The 19,148-nt window shown below is 38.5% G+C and overlaps 1 protein-coding gene across 1 annotated transcript in view; it reads right to left on the bottom strand.

The window, feature by feature from the left end:
- Positions 1 to 10,942: 10,942 nt before the first annotated feature.
- Positions 10,943 to 19,148, bottom strand: part of LOC115430713 (matrix metalloproteinase-17-like) — a 140,704-nt gene continuing 132,498 nt past the window's right edge. Inside the window, exon 10 of the mRNA XM_030150896.1 lies at positions 10,943 to 13,878. Coding sequence (XP_030006756.1) covers positions 13,553 to 13,878 — 326 coding nt within the window. The 3' untranslated portion in view covers positions 10,943 to 13,552. The remainder of the gene's footprint in view (positions 13,879 to 19,148) is intronic.

Below are 19,148 nucleotides of genomic sequence, written 5' to 3'. Positions count from 1 at the left end.
AACTGGCTGGCAGTTTTTGTTTGAAGAAGAAAACTTGTTCATACCATAACACAAATGTGTGTAAATAATGAACTTTATACTTTATCCAGTGAGTGACACAGTCTCTTTGGATGTATCAAGTTGACTCGTTGGTGGTTTCGGTAATTTTAAATGTGTTGGAATATCAATACTACATGTACTCCTATTTAAGAAAACTTAATTTTAGACACTGCATGACAACCAAAAGCCATATCTGCAATGCCTCAAAATAAACAAGGCAATATGAAAGGATAAATGCTTTATTAGTCAGTAATGACAATTCCAACTGCTATTATCACTGCAAATATCAACAAATACTATATATGTCATTGGACCCCTATGACAGTTAAATAAACCAAATAGTCATTTGTTGCTTAACCCACAAAGACCCAGTGCTACTTTTATATCAGTTCCAAAAAAAAAAAAAAAAAAAAAAAATTATATATATATATATATATATATATATATATATGTGTGTGTGTGTGTGTGTATATATATATATGTATGTATGTGTGTGTATATATATATGTGTGTGTGTGTGTGTGTGTATATATATATATATATATATATATATATATATATATATTATCTCTAGTTAACCTTTCCTAAGTGATTTATCACCATTTATTGCAATATTATTATCTGCAATAATATACTATCTTTTTTTTTTTTTTTTTTTGCGTTTTTTTAGTCTAAATTAGGAATATTCCTATGTTTTATTCTATGATTGTGTAGATGTTTGTTGAAATTCAGATTAAAGTTGAGGGTTATTTTATTGGAAACAGAGAAAACGGATGAAAAAGTGACTTTTTCAGTCAAATCTATCATTAACTGAACCTAAACCCAGTGTGTCCATCCACTGTCATTGATCCAACTCCATGGGTTTTACTGGTGAATCAATGTTGTAGAAGATGAGTGTTTCCATGGTAACTACAGAGCCTCTGAACATCCAAATGGGCCATATCTGATGAGCACAAAAAGATGACAAACTGTATTTTACACCAATTATTTACATGGATTGATAGGATTAGTGGATCAACGAGTGTTAATCTTCATAAGGACATGAACCTACAATGAAGATATTTTCTTTTATTTAACCCAGAGCAGCATTCATTGTAAACTTTTGTATTTTCTAAATTTATTTTCTATATTTTTGTGACAAATCCACATACACAGATGTTTTCATTTAGGTCTATGTCCCCTGGTTCTGAAAACTCAAACATCTATGTGTTGTGTAAAAGGCTCATTAAAGCTGACAGTTGGAGAATTCTTTTTGTATTTTAATTGAATGCGCAATAACCTGTTCTACCTCCCAGTATTCTTTTTCTTCTTCTTCTTATTGTTATTATCGTTATTGTTTTCTGATACAGTACTCTATTTTACAAGTGTGTATTTGTGTTTGTCTGTGCAGTAACTGTTTTTATATGTTTTAGCTGTGTTTTTGTTTTGTTTCTGTTTTTGTTCATGTCTTTTTTTTTTTCTTTCCCCTTTGGATTCCATGACTCAGGGAAACGCACAAGAATTCCAGTGTACCTATACTGCGATGTATCTGTGCAAATGGCAAATAAAGTCTGTTCTATTCTATTCTATTCTATTCTATTCTATTCTATTCTATTCTATTCTATTCTATTCTATTCTATTCTATTCTATTCTCACTATATACAAGTGCCCCATCTCTTTTTCTACTACTACCCCTTCCTCCAGTTATTTACTTTTCATGTACAGTATAATACACATGTGCTATGAGTTTCTTTACTTTTGAGCATCCATTTTTCTGTTCAGTGTGATTTTTGACACTCAAGAGTCTGCTCTTTACCTGTGATTAGGTGTTGTTTTAGCTCCTTCAGTAGGTGTGCCTGCAGTGCGTCAGGGCTGAAAATGCTGCTTTTTTTTTTTTTTTTTTTTTGCAATTTTTTGAAACCTGATGTTATAGGCATGGCAATTTCTGTCTCTTACATTTGTCTAAGTGGTAAATAACCTATTTTTATGTGATTTGGCAAACTAGGCAGGCTCAAATTGTTGATGTTGACCCTGTAGGTAAATACTTTTGCATAGCACCACAGATCTTTTTCTTTTTCTTTTCTTTTCTTTTCTTTTCTTTTCTTTTCTTTTCTTTTCTTTTCTTTTCTTTTCTTTTCTTTTCTTTTAATAGTCTTTTTACTTTAAAAAAAAATTTCATTCATTCTGCCTTCGTCTGTGATGATTAGCCAATCCCTTTACACACATCTTCATTTTTGACCCAGTGTCAGACTCATTACTAACCATTTCCCACCATTTATCAGAGCTCAAGACAGACTTTAAATTATCAATCACAAATTAAGTTCCAAGTGGCAGACGGTTCTTATATTCGTCTGTCATGTAGCCCCGTCTGACTCTACAGATTACATCAACACTTGTACAACACTAATAAGGCAGACAGAGTTTTGTCAAACAATGAAATCAGAGACAAAACCTGTTTCCTGTTTCATATCTCCTCTGTGGATTATTCGCATCCTGCTAAATTGCTTTCTTTATCATTTTCACCATCTTTCTGAACATGACTTTACTCTTTCTCTTTTGTTTGCAGTTTTGTTCTCTGGCAAGCTTTGCTTATATCTGTTTGTAATCTGTTATATCTGTCCATTAACCTGTCACTCTCTGCTGCTGAGTTCTCCTTTTACTTTGTGCTTTTTTTTTTTTTTGTAAACAATCCTGCTATAAGTTCTCAGCTTTGCAGCAGATGCATATTTTAGTTTCAGGGTGATTGATTGGATCTGCTTGGCCCATATGGAGATGCCAGCGGTTGAAGGCAGTCATGTGTCACATATATAGGAAGCTCCAGAAATGACAACCATACCTTAATGTATTCAGAAAACTAGCAGATTTAATATCAAAGTTTAAATGTATCTTCATCTTCTTAAAAAAAATTCAACTTATCTAATTGGCCTGTTAATGATTTCTTGCCAGACAAATGCCTTCAAAGTGACCCATCCTGCTGCATATGCCTGTGGGAGAAGGTGCTCTCCTGGTGGCTGCTGAGCAACGCTGGTTAATTAATACCACTGGAGTGTGTCAAGTGAAGGAAAGAGAAAGTGCAAATGTTAGCAGAAAAAGTGTTTGAGTGACTTTTTAATCTTTTTAAACTTCATTTTACCTCAGAATGTAATTGAACTTTGCACTGCATGGGGTTCATCTGCAGAAGTGCAACAAACAACTGCAAACCTGAGCATTTATTTGTATCTGTTTGACCTGACAGTAGTGAAACGTTTTGTGTAACAGCATGTGATCATATGTGGGGTGTTGCTTGTTCATGTACTGCAGGAGTGTCAAACTCATTTTAGTTCAGGGGCCATATGCATCCCAATCAGTGGCGGCTGCTCGTCTTTCAGGAAGGGGAACCTCACTGTCGGCTTACATCAAAAAAATTGTCAAGTTATTTAAACATAAATTCAGCCCTCCGTTCCTTTTTAAGAAAATGGTCAGTGACCTTATTGTACCAAGTAGGCGTCTTTTCCAGGGACTTGATAGCTAGTTCACTCCGACCTATAGCCAACAGTATGACTGATTTAACTATCTACAAAAAGATAATTAACTCAAAAAAGAAACGATTAAATTATGTAACTGAAACAAGAAAATGTTGAAATTATGTTAAATTGAAACAAGGAAATACAATGAGTGTGTTTTATTTACAGTGCAAGAAATGAACAAGTAATTTCATAGTGGGTTTGCTCTCGATTTCACAGCAGAATGCACGACGGTATTAAACTGAACTGTGTCAGTGAAGGAGTAGATCTAAAAATAGCTGTCAATCAAACGGGATTCAGCCTTTCGACTAATCCTCCAATCAGCATGTGGAAGCCCAGCATCCAGCCCATCTGAGCTCCACCCACAGCTCCATTCACCCCCAGAGACGCTGAGCGTCTGGGGGCGGGACAACATTGTGGCATTTATCCAATTACTGTCCAGTTTTGAGGCAATGAAAAAAACTGTTCCACTCAGTCCCATTGAAGCCCAGAGACGCCCGCAGTCTACGGACAAATGCACTGAGCAGAGATCGTATGAGAAAACAGCGCAACGGGAATGGATGAGAAGTGAACAACATCGAGTCTGTTGATTTGTGATAAAGCTGATTCTGAACGAACTTGTCTTTGAGATGAACGTGTTCTAACGCATTTGTAGTCAATGAAATGTCAACACAACCGTACATATTTGACCATTTAATTTTCATAATTTTAGGGGAAGCTGAGCTTCCCTTGCAGTCTATGAGAAATCGCCTCTGATTCCAACATAACCAGTAAAATAATAACATAACAATATATAAATAATGCCAACTCCAAATTAGTCTTTATGTTTTAGTGTGAAAAAAGTTAAATTACATAGTGAAAATGTCTACATCTACAAATGAGAGAAAATGTGAATAACATGAACAAATAGGAAATTTCCTATGAAAAATAAGCACAGTTTTAACAATTTTATGCCTCAATTTATCATTTACACATGTGCATTACAATTTACAGATCCCAGTGGATCTACGAATACACAAAACATTTAGTAACAGGCAGAATATTGTTACAATTACATTAAGTTCTCTTAAGACATTTCAGAGGATAAAGCGGGTTCAGAAAATGAATGAATGAAGACATTTCAGGTTGTTCATATTTATTCACATTTTTTTGTAGGGTTTTTTAATGGTAGGATAGTTCGTAAATGTAAACATTTTTATGTAATTTTTTTTATAGTAAAACAAAGACAAAAATTTGGAGTTGTCATTATTTATAGGTTGTTATGATAGTATTGTGATAATCTGTAATAGTTAGCCATTATGAGTTATTTATGTTCATTGTGTTCTGCTGTTTAGTTACACTATTTTGGTTCAGGTGGTTGTGAGAGAGATGGGAGGAGTCAGTGAGGGAGAGAGGAGGGGGCTGACGTGGAGTGGTTGTTGAAGTGAGAGCTGAGAGGTGTATGCTTATGTACCTGAGAGGAGTTGTTTTTCCAGTGCCTTGTTTATGGTTAATAAGCCTTCTGAACGTTGCTCCTGGCTTCATCCTTGTGTGAAACTTTCCAGAGTGTTACAGTATTTTACTGACTGACCCACATGAGATTGAATTGGCGTGAATGTGGAACCTTAACTAATTTTGCATTTCACAAATTTATCCTACGGGCCGGATTTGACCCTTCGGTGGGCCAGTTTAGACCCTCGGGCCGCATGTTTGACATCCGTGATACACAGTGTTGTACAAGCTACTTCCAAACTGTAATACATTACAGATTACTTGTTATTGTTATTTAACAGTAATTGCTTACCTTACAATATTACTGTCTCAGAATTGTAATGCGTTACATGACTCCTGTATTACTATTGAGTTACATACATACTGACCCTCATCAAAAATGGCACATGCACAGTAGAACCCCCCCACCCCCCCTTCAATAGGAGAGATAGGAGAGCCTTGAGACGCATACATTTATGCTCCAAAGTACATGTGGACAAATAGCTCAATAAATAAGTCTATGATGCTCCAATCCCAGCAGGAACGCTTGCTTTTTTTTTTTTTTTCTCAACAAATAGGGAGCGCACTGCCAAGGACGCCAGTTGATAAATCTGGAACTGAAATACAATTCTAACTTGTCATAAACATGTTAGCTTACCTTGTCATTGCTGATCACAGGGATCATGCTAACCAGCTTCTGTAAAGCAGGGTTAGGGTTAGTAATGAGCATACGTCCATGTGGCCAATGTATAGTCTTCTGCTCCCTGAACACCAACAGGAAATAGAACTTTCTTGCCGCATTCTTGACTCCTTAAGATCTTTTGGTCTAACTGTTCTTTTTTTTTTTTTCATTTGAGTAATTAAATTATGGGCAAATAGTGTGTTGTAACACATGAGCTATTGAACATGTACCGAGTAAAATATTCCTGAAAATTGAGGAGTATTGCCTTACACTACTGCATTACAGCTAAAAGTAATCCATTACTGTAATGCATTACTTTTGAAACTCATTATTCCCGACATTGTTCATATATAGTGGCATGAAAAAGTTTGAGAACCATGTGACCTGATCTGCATCTATGTCATAAGTATTGACAAAGCCAGTATTCTTAACCTAACAGCATACAATTACAATGCATATGTCTTTATGGAAAACATTCACAGTGCTGCTGGAAAAAGCAAATGAACCCTTGGGTTCAATAAGTGGTCAAACCTCAACCAAGTGCTTCTGGTAGCTGCTGAAAAGACCTGCACAACCTTCAGGGAAATTTTTGGACCATTCGTCCCCACAGAACTGCATCAGCTCAGCTATATTCTAAGGTTGCTTGGTGTGAATAGGACACTGTAGGTCATGTCATTCCACAGCATCTCTATTGGATTCAGGTTTGAACTCCAAGTGGGTCATTCCAAATGGTGGATTTTCTTTTTCTAAGGCCACTATGTCATAGGTTTACTCAGTTAAATTTCCACTCACCTTCCACTGAACTTCAGCTGGTGGACGGCCACACTGACATTATCTTGGACGATATGTTGATAAATTTAGGAATTCAGTTCTTTTCAGTGATAGTAAGTGATCGAGTCCCTGAGGCAGAAAAACAGCTGCACATCATGATGTTCCTTCCACCATTCTTCAATGTAAGGATGACATTCATGGTACTTTGAAGTGACCTTTTCATGCCATATGTAGTGCTGCATGTTCTTCCCAACAATTCTACCTTTAGTTTCCGTCCTTGAAACATCTTCTGAGTAGCAATGTGGAGTGTCAAAGTGCTCTTCGGAGAACTTCAGGCATGCAGAAATGATTTTTTATTTCTTTTTGTTTTTAAATCAGTAGCTTCCTTCATGGTGTCCTTGTATGGACACCATATTTGTTAAATCTTTTACAAATTGTAGACCTATCAACAGAGACGTTAACCTGTTCCAATGATTCCCATAAGCATTTAGCTGTTACTCTATGAATCTCTATGTTTTTTTTTTTTTTTTTTTTTTACTTCACTGTGTACTCTGTGTTATGTCCTTGGAGTTTTCTTTTTTTGTGAGGCATGGTTTAAATTAGCAAATGCCTCTTGTAAATGTCAAACTAAAAATGTTTGAGTGTGTGTGCTTGTTTTTTTTTTTTTTTTGTTTGATACTACAAATAATAATAATAATACATTTTATTTGTGAACGCCTTTCATGGAACCCAAGGACACTGTGCAGCAAAGGATAAAAAAGACAATACATAGAATACAAAATAAATAAATAGATCAATAAGTAATTTCAATAAATAAAAGATACAAAGGAAAAGAATTGAAGAGATGCAGTATAAGGAAAGATGTAAGAGACATAATTATGGTGGGTAGCAGTGGCAGCTGCTGGTCTTTAAAACGGGGGAAGTTCATCTTATGGCTCCATCACAACAGTTGTCATATTATAGCAAAGCAAATAAAAATAAAAGGAATGCTTAATTGAGGCTGTTATGCTTCATCTCTACCATAAAACCACAGCAACACACACTTGCAGGTGTATGACTTGACCCTTTTTCTCTTCAGCTGATGTAATCATTGGCACTTTGGCAAACGACACCTCTTCTACTGACATCCACATGGGTCTGAGTGCTAACATGCTCTGATGTCAGTATCAGAGCCCTATAAAGAAAGTTATGACACACTTTGATGTCACCGCTCCAGTGATCACGTGGTCCATGTAAGCCCGAATTGTTCCAAATGAACTGAGCGCTGTCATGTTATTCAATGGGAGAAACAGCAGCAATCATGGTAAATCTGAAAAGAAACCACACGCAACTGTTGTGTCACTACTGTATGTACTGTTGTGTGTGTTATACTTTTGAGTAGTAGGGCTGACCACTGAAAGGAGTGCATTTATTACTTTGAAAACTTACATTTTGGGGGGAAAGGTTGGTGTTAGCTTGGATAGGCTATTTACATGAGAGGTGCTAACTTTACAAGTTCATTCATTCTGCAATTGTACTGTACTGGTAAAGAGATGGACAATTTACCATTTAAGTTTTACTATTATAGGACTGAGGTACAAGCAGAAAACAGTGGTTAGCTGTGAACTCTGTGTGTCTGCTAAGCTCTGCTCTGATAACACACACAGTAAGGCATTAACCAGCAGATAGTAGAGCAGCTAACTTTCTGCCCATTCATTTCTGGAAATGTCAGGGCAAGTTCAGCTTCCCTTGCCGTCTCAAAGCAATTGCCTCTGGTGGGTAGGCAATTTTATAATTTTATAAGTCAAATTAGCTCCAGACATGACTGAAAACTCATTTCATTAATTGGACTTCAGGTTTGTACTGGAATTAACTTTTTTTGGTGTCATTAGCCAAATGGGTTCACTTACTTTTTTTCCAGAAGTACTGAGTATTTAATAGTTGTGTTCAGTGAAGACAGGAAATATTAAAATTGTTTGTTTGGTCTAAGATTTGTCTGTACTTGTAATTTAGAGTGTTTTCACACCGCGTATCCAAGTCCGTACCTAGGGATGGGAATCGAGAACTGGTTCTTTTTGAGAACCGGTTCCCAGTAGATTGATTCCTTGGAATTGTTTGCCTGCCTGCTTAATGATTCCGCCTTCGTTGTGCATGTGTGATGACGTCACACGTACACTGCATTGTTTTGGTCAGAATGTGGCCAACATGGTGTTGAGGCAGAAGCAGTCTAAACAGATGACACCGGGTCCACTTACTTGGAACACTTGCAAAGCTTCCATGTCTTCAAAAGGGTGGAATCCCTCCAGTATCCTCAAACATTTGTCCACAGCATGTGAATCATTTACAGGAATGTCACGTATGCTACTTAGCGGCACTTGTGAATGTAGCGGCAGAGTGAACGCTGGGCCGGTTCCGGTGTGGGCAACAGACGTCGTAACTCCTCAAATACAAGTTTCCAAAGGGAAGAAGGAAAAGGAAATGAGGTGCACAACAACGGGAGACAAGCCGAGCCGAGTCAAACCGGTTCCACATAGTAGAAATGCAGCAATAGAGGAATTAGTAAAGCATCTTTAGTTTCACTTTCACTGTACACCCCAAACCGGGCCCAGCGTCATCTGTTATTGTTATTTGTACATACTGTATATGTTATATTTTCTGTGCAGAGATGGAAATATAAAAGACAGTTAATGCAAACACACCCGTTTGTACTCTTTTATTCCCTCGCCCAATGAGAATCGATAAGAAATTGGATCGACAAGCAAAATTGATAATGGAATTGGAATCGTTAAATTCTTAACGATTCCCATCCCTATCCGTACCATACTTGGATATGTTCACACCTTTCCTGGAGATGATGTGTTCACAAGCACAGACCGCAGCCTGTGCCCGAGTAAGAGTGGGTGTTACAGGGCCAAAACAGTAGGTGGCGGTGTTGAAGGAATTCTGTCGCTATCCAACAAACATGGAAGTCCGAAGAAGACAAACCCTTACGTCATTAACTGAGCGACTGTTGTGTTCATTTTTCTATAATGGCGGCAATACTTTATCTGTTAGCCTGTTTGAGGAAAAGTGAAGAAGAGTGACCTTCGTTGTCCCTGATATATCACTGAGTGGTTCGGTCGAGCTTGTGTCATAAGGATCCGAGGCTTTTTCAGGAGACAACAGGAGCGCCATCTATGGTCTCATGGTGATTAGGTCATGTCTGTTCTCGGGCATGGATCACTTTCATACTGCAACGTACCATACTGGAGTCCACGCAGTCTGTACCCAGGACTACCTCTAAGCTGGACTTGGGTATGGTACTTGAGCACGGAACATTTGCATTCACATTAGGGATGGGAATCGATAAGAATTTAACGATTCCGATTCCATTATCAATTTTGCTTATCGATCCGATTCCTTATCGATTCTCTCATTGATTCTCATTGGGTGAGGGAATAAAAGAGTACAAACGGGTGTGTTTGCATTAACTGTCTTTTATATTTCCATCACTGCACAGAAAATATAACATATACAGTATGTACATATAATAATAACAGATGATGCCGGGCCCGGTTTGGGGGGGGGGGGGGGGGGGGCAGTGAAAGTGAAACTCAAGATGCTTTACTAATTCCTCTATTGCTGCATTTTCACTACGTGGAACTGGTTTGACTCGGCCCGTCTCCCGTTGTTGTGCACCTCATTTCCTTTCCCCTACCTTTGGAAACTTGTATTTGAGGGGGTACGAGGTTTGTTGCCCGCACCAGAACTGGAACTGGGCCCAGATGACAGCCTGGTGTTCACTCTGTCGCTACATTCACAAGCGCCGCTAAGCAGCGAATCAAATACGTGACATTCCTGTAAATGAATCACATGCTGTGGACTAATGTTTGAGCAGACTGGAGGGATTCCACCCTTTAGAAGAAGTGGAAGCTTTGACAGTGTCCCAGTAGCCCTGGTGTCATCTTTTTAGACCATTTCTGCCTCGAAACCATGTTGGTTTCGTTCGGACTAGAACAGTGCAGCGTACACGTGACGTCATCGCACATGCAGAATCGATGCGCAGAATCGTTAAGCAGGCAGGCAAACAATTCCAAGGAATCGAGCTACTGGGATTCGGTTCTCAAAAAGAACTGGCTCTCGATTCCCATCCCTAATTCACATTGATAAAATTAAGCGGACTTTGGGCTCAAACGGACTCAGATACGGACTCGGGTATGCAGTGAGAAAGCGCCCTCAAATGCAGATCAAATGATGTGTTATGATCAATTTATCTTCAGAGTGTTCACATACGACACAATGTGGTTTTTCAGTCATGATCAACAGTGACCATTACAAGAGAAAACAGCCTTAAGAACATGACAGATGAAAGCAGCTCCCAGCTCGTGTCTGCAAGCTGTCATGTTCTCTTCATCTGTCTTCAAGCCTGGGCTCCTTTTCAGTGAAGCTAAATAATTACACACTTGTCCCACGCAGTTGCAAGACTGTCTACTCAAAATAATCTGTCTTCATACAAATTATTGTGATTGCATGTAAGCAGTAAAGTCATTCAGGTTTTTATTTTTTCCTACAAAAATATTTTACATTAGAAAACACAGCATAAAATATACACAGTCCACTTGTTTTTGCAGTAACTGCAGAACCTTTCAACTCAAATATATCAGTCTATATTTATATTGTAGGTAAATATATCTTTACAGTAAGAATAAATCCAGGGATCCCAAAGTAATGCAGGAAAATTTCCAACAGTCACAAAAGGCTTCAAGGTCTATAGCAAAAGCAAAAAAAAAAAAAAAAAAAAAAAAGATTATCATTTAATCTGATTTTGATAGAGAATATACAACAAAACAGAGAGTAAGGAATGCGTTTGAACCTAAGCTGAAATAAACACACTGAGATATGTCTATGAGCAGCAGTTTGTCACTTCAGGGTACAGTTAAACGCTTCAGACAGGAAAAAGTTACTGACGGAGCCTGTTCACCGACTCATCCCCAGAGCTCTCATAGTAAGAGGTTTGCAAACCGTCTGCAAGAGCAGCAGACCAGGCATTTCTGCTTATCACAACTGTTTTATATATTTATTTTTTGGAAGGCTGGTCTCCCATTTTTAGACAGGAAATACACTAAACTTCCTCTAGTATAACATAACCACACATATATGAATAAGTTTCATATTACCCAGGACTGCACCCAATAAACAGACCTATAGTACTTTTACTTTAACGATACTTTTAGGCAATTTTTGAGTATTTTAGAATGAAGTAGAAAAATGCAGTGAATTTTTTCAGCTGTGTCAGTCTGTGGCTATGATGAAGACCATTAAGAAACAACTTTTAGAGTTGAATAATGTGACAAAATGGAGGCACTGCTGACACAGATGGTAATACAAAGTTATTTGATGTTATCTTCACTAAGTTCACTGTCTGATCCATGATTCAGACTAAACTGACAGTTCTGACCTTGTCTTGGACTATTCAAAATGGATCTTTAGTGGAGCTATTGGCAACACTAACTGTATAGAAAACAGTGGTAATTTGTGTTTTTACTGTGTCTGTTTTCTGTCTAAAATTAGAGCAAAGAAAACAGACTAAAAATGTAAATTAATGACTGGTGCAGCACATGAAGATTTGTGAGACAGTAGTGTTATTTTGACCAACAGACATTGTGTTTGATAGAGAAAACTTGAAGATACCATACAGTATTATGTGAACACTAAGCTTCAGTCTTTATTTGGTGAGAGACTGTAGTGTCTGTCGGTGGTTTGGGTAGTTATGAGGGTGTTCTGGTTTACGACCCCCCCCCCACCACCACCACCACCAATGATGATAGTTTGGATCATCAATACAACATATTGTGAATAGAGGTGAAATGCAGTTATTCGTGGTGTTCGTGACTATTTCTCATGAAATCACCTGCAATGTTGAAAGGTTAGATTTTTAAGATTTGCATATGCCCATGCATGTATGTGAAGTTTATGTCAAAGAGTTGGTTTTTGTGATGATCATGACAGATAAAATTTATTCATTTCTCTGTAGAAGACTGAAGTGGTTTTTTTTTTTTTTTTTTACCTTGAAGAATCCCTCAGTTTATGCACACTCAAGTTTTTCAGTGCAAGTTAACTTACAAATAACACAGATGTCAAAACACAATTTCAATATGTAAGCACATCTAAATCCTACACAAATAACTTTTCATGTTTTAAATACTTATTTATGACAAGGGCCAGCAATTACATTTCAGGTTGTCACAGGGCTGTCATGAGTCGCTAAGCCATAGGTAGAGTAGAACAATCACCTTTTCGGGACAAGCTCTAGATTCCTATGTTTTGGGAAATGCATACATATGCAAACGCAAATAGCACTCCACTAGCACATTCAGGGGGCTTTAAAATAACATAAAAATTTCAACAGCACCATGTCTAAAAATTTGTTTCCCCTTGATCCTGCACTCAGAGACACACCAAAGATGTGAACTTTAAAATGGTGATTGTTAAATTCGGTAGAGGAGCCACCAGGTACACCTGTGTCTTTTAGCCATTACAACAGGTCACGCCAAGTTGGATTGAATTGCCTGAATGATTAATTAAATCTCCTTTAATTTGAATGTAATTTGCCTGAAGTAACAAACTGGTTTAGCTGTTTTTGCCATTACTTTTTATTGACAAAATGTCCCCATGGTCTATTATTGAACCAAACACACAACAGATGGGTCACTTTCAGCTTTCTGAAAAGCACAGACAACTTCTCTTTAACTTTACTGTGATGTTTAGGAGCCACAATCTTAGTAGAATATCTTTGAACTTTATTACATAAAAAAACAACTTTGATGCCTTTTACTTTTCTATTGTAGTGCACATGTGGCAGTCAATGCTGCTATAAAGGTGCTGCACATGAAAAGAAATAATCACTGTTGGTACTCCTGAAGTGCATCTCTATGTGAGTATCTTCTTTTAGAAAAAGTACTTAAATCCCCATCCCCTGCACCCAGCAACCCATCATTAAATGGCATGTGGAATAAATAAGAGCAAAATAGGAGCAAAAGATACAAAAAAAAAACAACAACCATGAACAAAATGGTTCTAGTTTTTGCTTTGACTGAATGTCCGCAGGCCTCCACCAGTCAGCTCGACGGCTTTGTCCAGTGCTTTGGCATCATAGCAGTTCAGAGCGGAGGGCCAGCGATAGCGTCCAGAGAGGTGGCAGCAGCCAGACGGGAGATGGGGAGAGACGGACACCTAAAGGTGAGGCGGTGTCCGAGGTGCAGGAGCACACCTCGTATCCATTCTCTGCGTGGTCTGGGTGATGGTGCACGTTGACTCTGGTCTCTGTGCTTTTGGGCTCCGTGTCTGGAGAGTCCGACTGCATCTCAGTGCACAGGAGCCAGTCCTTAGCGATGAGCCGGGGGTAACCCGCCTCCACCTCCATGTCGCTGCCCGGCACTCGCCAGTATTCCTTCCCCTTGAAGAAATAGGATGAGCCTTAAAAGAGAGAAGGACAATATAAGAAGAATAAAATGCTTTATTATTTACACCAGTAAAGAGAGACAGAATTGTTTCTGTTCAGAAAAAACATGGGGCACGATGCTTTAATTTCATGATTCACTGAGCCAAAGTGTAAAGTGTTTATGTTTATTAATTCTGAACAGTTATTAATTTACCATACAGGAGCCCTTTTACATATATGGTGACATTATTTTATTCATAAAGAAAAGATAAAAAAACATTATGCGTGCACAGGCTTCATCAATCATGATAATTATTTTTTTAGGCAATGGCTACTGCCACAGTGTGTGCCACGAAATATTGGTTTGTCTATTGCCACAGAGCCAATCAAATGTTAGCATTTGTACTATTACAATAAGCAGTAAGGACATCTTGTTGTCACATTTTGTATCCAGTCATGGATACTGTTACATGAACTCATTAGCCTCCTTTTGCCACAGTACGGTGGTGATATATGCTGTACATGCACCATACACACAACAAGGAAATTATGTCAATCTGCAAAAGTTTAATATAGTTTTCGTCCACATGACACTGGCATTGTCGGTGCCCTGAAACGGTATTTTTGGAGAACGGGTCCCAGAGCAGAAAAATCTCATAACACTGCCCTCGCTTTGCTGTATGGATAAGCAAAATGCTACTTTTTGGAAACGATGATGCTATAATACCATGTGACCAGAGGAAGAAAACCCTGGACATAACCTCAAGCGCATGCTCACCGCATTCTTCTGTGATTTTAGTGTATCCTGTCTGTGTTTGTGTACAATGCCACATATAGGTGTGGCATAAGTATTACACCATTTTAACCCAGTTTTCCCATTTCCACCTGGACACAGATATTTCTTAAAACGATACATGTACAGATGTGAAACTTTCATAATCCGCAAAAGAAAAGTACCATGAGCGTTGTTGTCTGGATGTAGCCTCCAGTAACTGGTACCCTAGCCAAATCCTGTAATCGGATAGGCACATGGCATGTGTGATGCTTATGGCACCAGTACTGTGGCAGCAGTGTGACAGGTTACCAGTCTACACATGATACAACAAGGGCGTTGACTGGCTCTGTGGTAATAGACAAATGAGAAAGTCAGTCCCACAGTTCTGTGGCAATAGTATTTTTTAGTTCTTTAAGACTCAAGTTTGCCCTGTGTGTTTTAAAAACAGCTCTCAAACTCCAAATTTTTAAATTGTTTATTTACGTGGATTATTATTCTGATGATTGACATCCTCCTCCTAAAACTAGTGCTTAATTTGTTGAGTGGGAGGTGCCAGAACGCAGAGGGGTGGGGGATTGGGGTGGATCCGGTGACTCAAAACACTTAATGTAACAAAGCTTAACGTAGCTTAATGTCCAAAAATTGCAATCAGTCTTCACCAAATTTATTTAATAAATCATCTGTCTGGACTCAAACATGCGGTGCAACCATAATATTGGGGTTTTCATTTAGATTTTTGCAGAGGTGAAAGTGAACATGATTAGAGATGTCCACACATAATTTGGTGATGACTGATCACTGTTTTTGGACATTAAGCTACGTTAAGGTTTTTTACATAAGGGTTTATACTGTCCCCGTTACGTCTGTGTTTCCCTTAAAATGTACCTTAAAATGCATTTGAATACAAGATCTTTGTGTAACCTCGATGGGGAATAAAGATTAACAAGACAGATAACAATGACCTTTTTTTTTCATTTAGACTATTTTTTCCTAGAGGTGCCAAATCAAATGAAATAGGTTCAGGATCCAGCCGGATCCCAATCCGGGTCAAATTAAGCCCTGCCTAAAACCCTTCAGTTTCAGAGCGGTACAGCTTCAAACATATGACATTGTACTCCCACAGCAGTGACACAACCACAAATAAAATTGTGATATCTCTAATGGTTGTCTAGTTCAACATGTTGTCCATGTTAAAGTTGGTGCGACTCCTTTCTTGGTGTATTCCACTTTCCTCATAAGAAAACGCTAGACAAACTCTTCATGCTGTGTTCACCACTCATTGTCAGACCAAGCTTTAATTTATGCTTTTAGGATTTGCTGGGAGAGTGATGTAATAGCTGCTGTTTTTTTTTTTTTTTTTTTTTTTTTATTAATTGGACTTGGGGATTAACAATTTAATTTTGGACGCCTAACAGATTAACCATCCAATTTAAAGTTTACTTTTAGTTGTCTATTCGTGGATGTTTTACAGAACAGCAGAAGAACTTGATAGATTTCCATTGTTGTGGTGGTTAAAGGGACTATATATAATATTTCTACTTTTTAAATATATAGAAGAGGTTAGAGCAAAGAGTTGTGAGGCTATGTCAAAGACCTCATTGTATTGGACTGTCAAGATATAAACTTAATATATTTACATTGATGGATTGTCAGATTTTTGTGACCACTAGAGAGAGTCGTGATTCTCCTATGGTTAGGAAAACTAACATCATGAGGCCTTTGACCAAAGCAACAGAGAGTGACCAGATGGGATGAGAACCACTAAGATGCAACTTAAAGAGTCAAAGAAAGTGAGTGTTAAAAGCTAGAAGCACTGTTATAGTTTTCCCCACTGGACACAGCTCTAAATGAAAAGAATGGAGTTTGATGATGAAAGACTTACGAGGCTTATGAAGGTGCAAAGTTATGTGATGTTATTATCTTTGTCAAGTTTGTTGATCCATGGTTCAGAATAAACTATGACAGTTCTGACCTTGCTTGAAGGATTCTAAACAGATATTTAGTGCAGCTATTAACACAAACCATACAGATAATTGTGTCGATTTACATTTTATTGTGTTTGTTTTCTAAGAACAGAGCTACGCAAACAGAGCTATAATGTCAACTATCTGCTGACATAGAATGTGAAGATTAAAAGAAAGTGTTATTTAGGCTTCCTGTCTATGGCTATGAGTTTCAGTTTGACCCATTGATATAAATTTATAGGGCTTTTTTCAGTGAGTGATACAGTCTATGGATACATCGTGTTTATTCATTGGTGGTTTTGGTCCTACATGTGTTCTGGTACGTCACTTCCCCCTGCTGTTGATAATTTGGAATATCAGTAACACATATAGCAACCCCTTTAAAGGATCACCTTTTAGATGGTAAAGGTATGAAATAATATGTGAGAATCATACTGTCTTGTATAACACCTTTATCTGCTTCTCCACATGAACAAAAATACAAACACAACACTTAAGTTTTTTCTGATTAGACAGCGTGATTATTGCACAGGTGTGCCTTAGGTAGGCTGGCCAACACATCTCCTTGGCATAGAGTTGATCAGGTTGTTGATTGTGGCCTGTGGAGTATTGGTCCACTCCTCTTCAATGGCTGTGTGAAGTTGCTGGATATTAGCAGAAACTGGAAAACGCTGTCATATTGGCCGATCCAGACAATCCCAAACATGCTCAATGGGTGACATGTCCGGTGAGTATGCTAGCCATCCAAAAACTGGGATGTTTCAACTTCCAGGAGTTGTGTCCAGATGCTTCAACATGGGGCTGCGTATTATTATGCTGCAACATGAGGTGATGGGCGTGGATGAATAGCACAACAATGCACCTGTGTTTGTTGTCCATAACATACACCTGCCCATACCATAACCCCACCACCACCATGGGCCACTTGATTGTTAACAGTCACCTACATGATGCCATATACGCTGTCTGCCGTCTGCCCTGAACGGTGAAAACCAGGATTCATCCATGAGGAGAACACCTTTCCAAAGTGTAAGACACCATCGAATGTGAGCATTTGCCCACTGAAGTCAGTTATGATGACAAATTGCAGTGAGGTCGAGTCCCCGATGAGGACCATGGGCATGCAGATGAGCTTCTCTGAGATGGTTTCTGACAGTTTGTGTAGAAATTCTTTGGTTATGCAAACCAATTGTTGCAGCAGCTGTCTGGGTGGCTGGTCTCAGACGATTGTGGAGGTGAAAATGCTGGATGTGGAGGTCCTGGGCTGGTGTGGTTACACATGGTCTGAAACATCTTTGGAGACGACTTATGGTAGAGAAATGAACATTCACCTCATGGCCAAAAGCTCTGGTGGACATTCCTGCAGTCAGCATGACCATTGCACGCTCCCTCAACATTTGCGATATCTGTGGCATTGTGCTGTGTGATAAAACTGCACATTTTAGAGTGGCCTTTTATTGTGGCCAGCCTAAGGCACACCTATGCAATAATCATGCTTTCTAATCAGCATTTCGATATGCCACACCTGTGAGGTGGATGGATTATCTCAGCAAAGGAGTATTGCTCATTATGAAAACGTCCTGCTGGCTAAAATGCCACCACCAGCCTGAATCGAAATCGAAAATTTTTTAGAGGAAAAAGTCAGGATTTTATTTTTGGCCAAAATCGTGCAGCTCTACTATACATCCGCAGACTGTTTCACTCATTGGATAAAGCAGAAAGCTCATTGTTTGCACACATCTGTATTATGGTATTATCAAGTTTTCTTCTTTCAACTAAAACTCATATTATTTTGACAGTCAGTGGACCATTTCCTGTACATAATTGTAAGAATGTATTCCAGAGACCGGTTGGATGTATTGCCAGATTCTCTGAAACACCTTTGGAGACGATTTATGGTAGAGAAATGAACATTTACTTCACAACCAACAGTTCTGGTGGACATTCCTGCTGTTAGCATAACTATTGCACATTCTCTCAACACTTGTAATATCTGTGGCATTGTGCTGTGTGATAAAACTGCACATTTTAGAGTGACCTTTTGTTGTGGCCAGCCTAAGGCACACCTGTGGAATAATCATGCTGTCTAATCAGCATTTTGATATGCCATACCTGTGAGGTGGATGGATTATCTCAACAAAGGAGAAGTGCTCACTAACACAGATTTAGACAGATTTGTGCACAATGTTTAGGAGAAACAGGCCTTTTGTGTACATGGAAAAAGTCTTACGTCTTTGAGTTCAGCTCATGAAAAATGGGAGCAAAAACAAAAGTGTTGCACTTATATTTTGTTCAGTGTATGTCTTACCCGAAGAGTGGAGAAGTAAATCTAGGCAGAACTACACACATGCCGTTGTCTCTAATATTGCCAGGTCTCTGTGGGTAATCTGGCCGACACAACGCTGCTCTATTTGGGCAGCCTTGGCACCATAATTGCGCTGTGTCACTTGATCGTTACTGACACACCCCCTGCTGCAGCTGTCCTTTCACTTCAGTGTACTAAAGTAAATTAGAGTCACCAAATACCAAATGGGCATGAGCAGAATGAAAGGAAAATCAACATGTT

This window comes from Sphaeramia orbicularis, chromosome 12 (assembly GCF_902148855.1).
Source record: "Sphaeramia orbicularis chromosome 12, fSphaOr1.1, whole genome shotgun sequence".
Taxonomy (NCBI): Eukaryota; Metazoa; Chordata; class Actinopteri; order Kurtiformes; family Apogonidae; genus Sphaeramia; species Sphaeramia orbicularis.
This window is presented reverse-complemented; position numbering and strand designations above follow the sequence as displayed.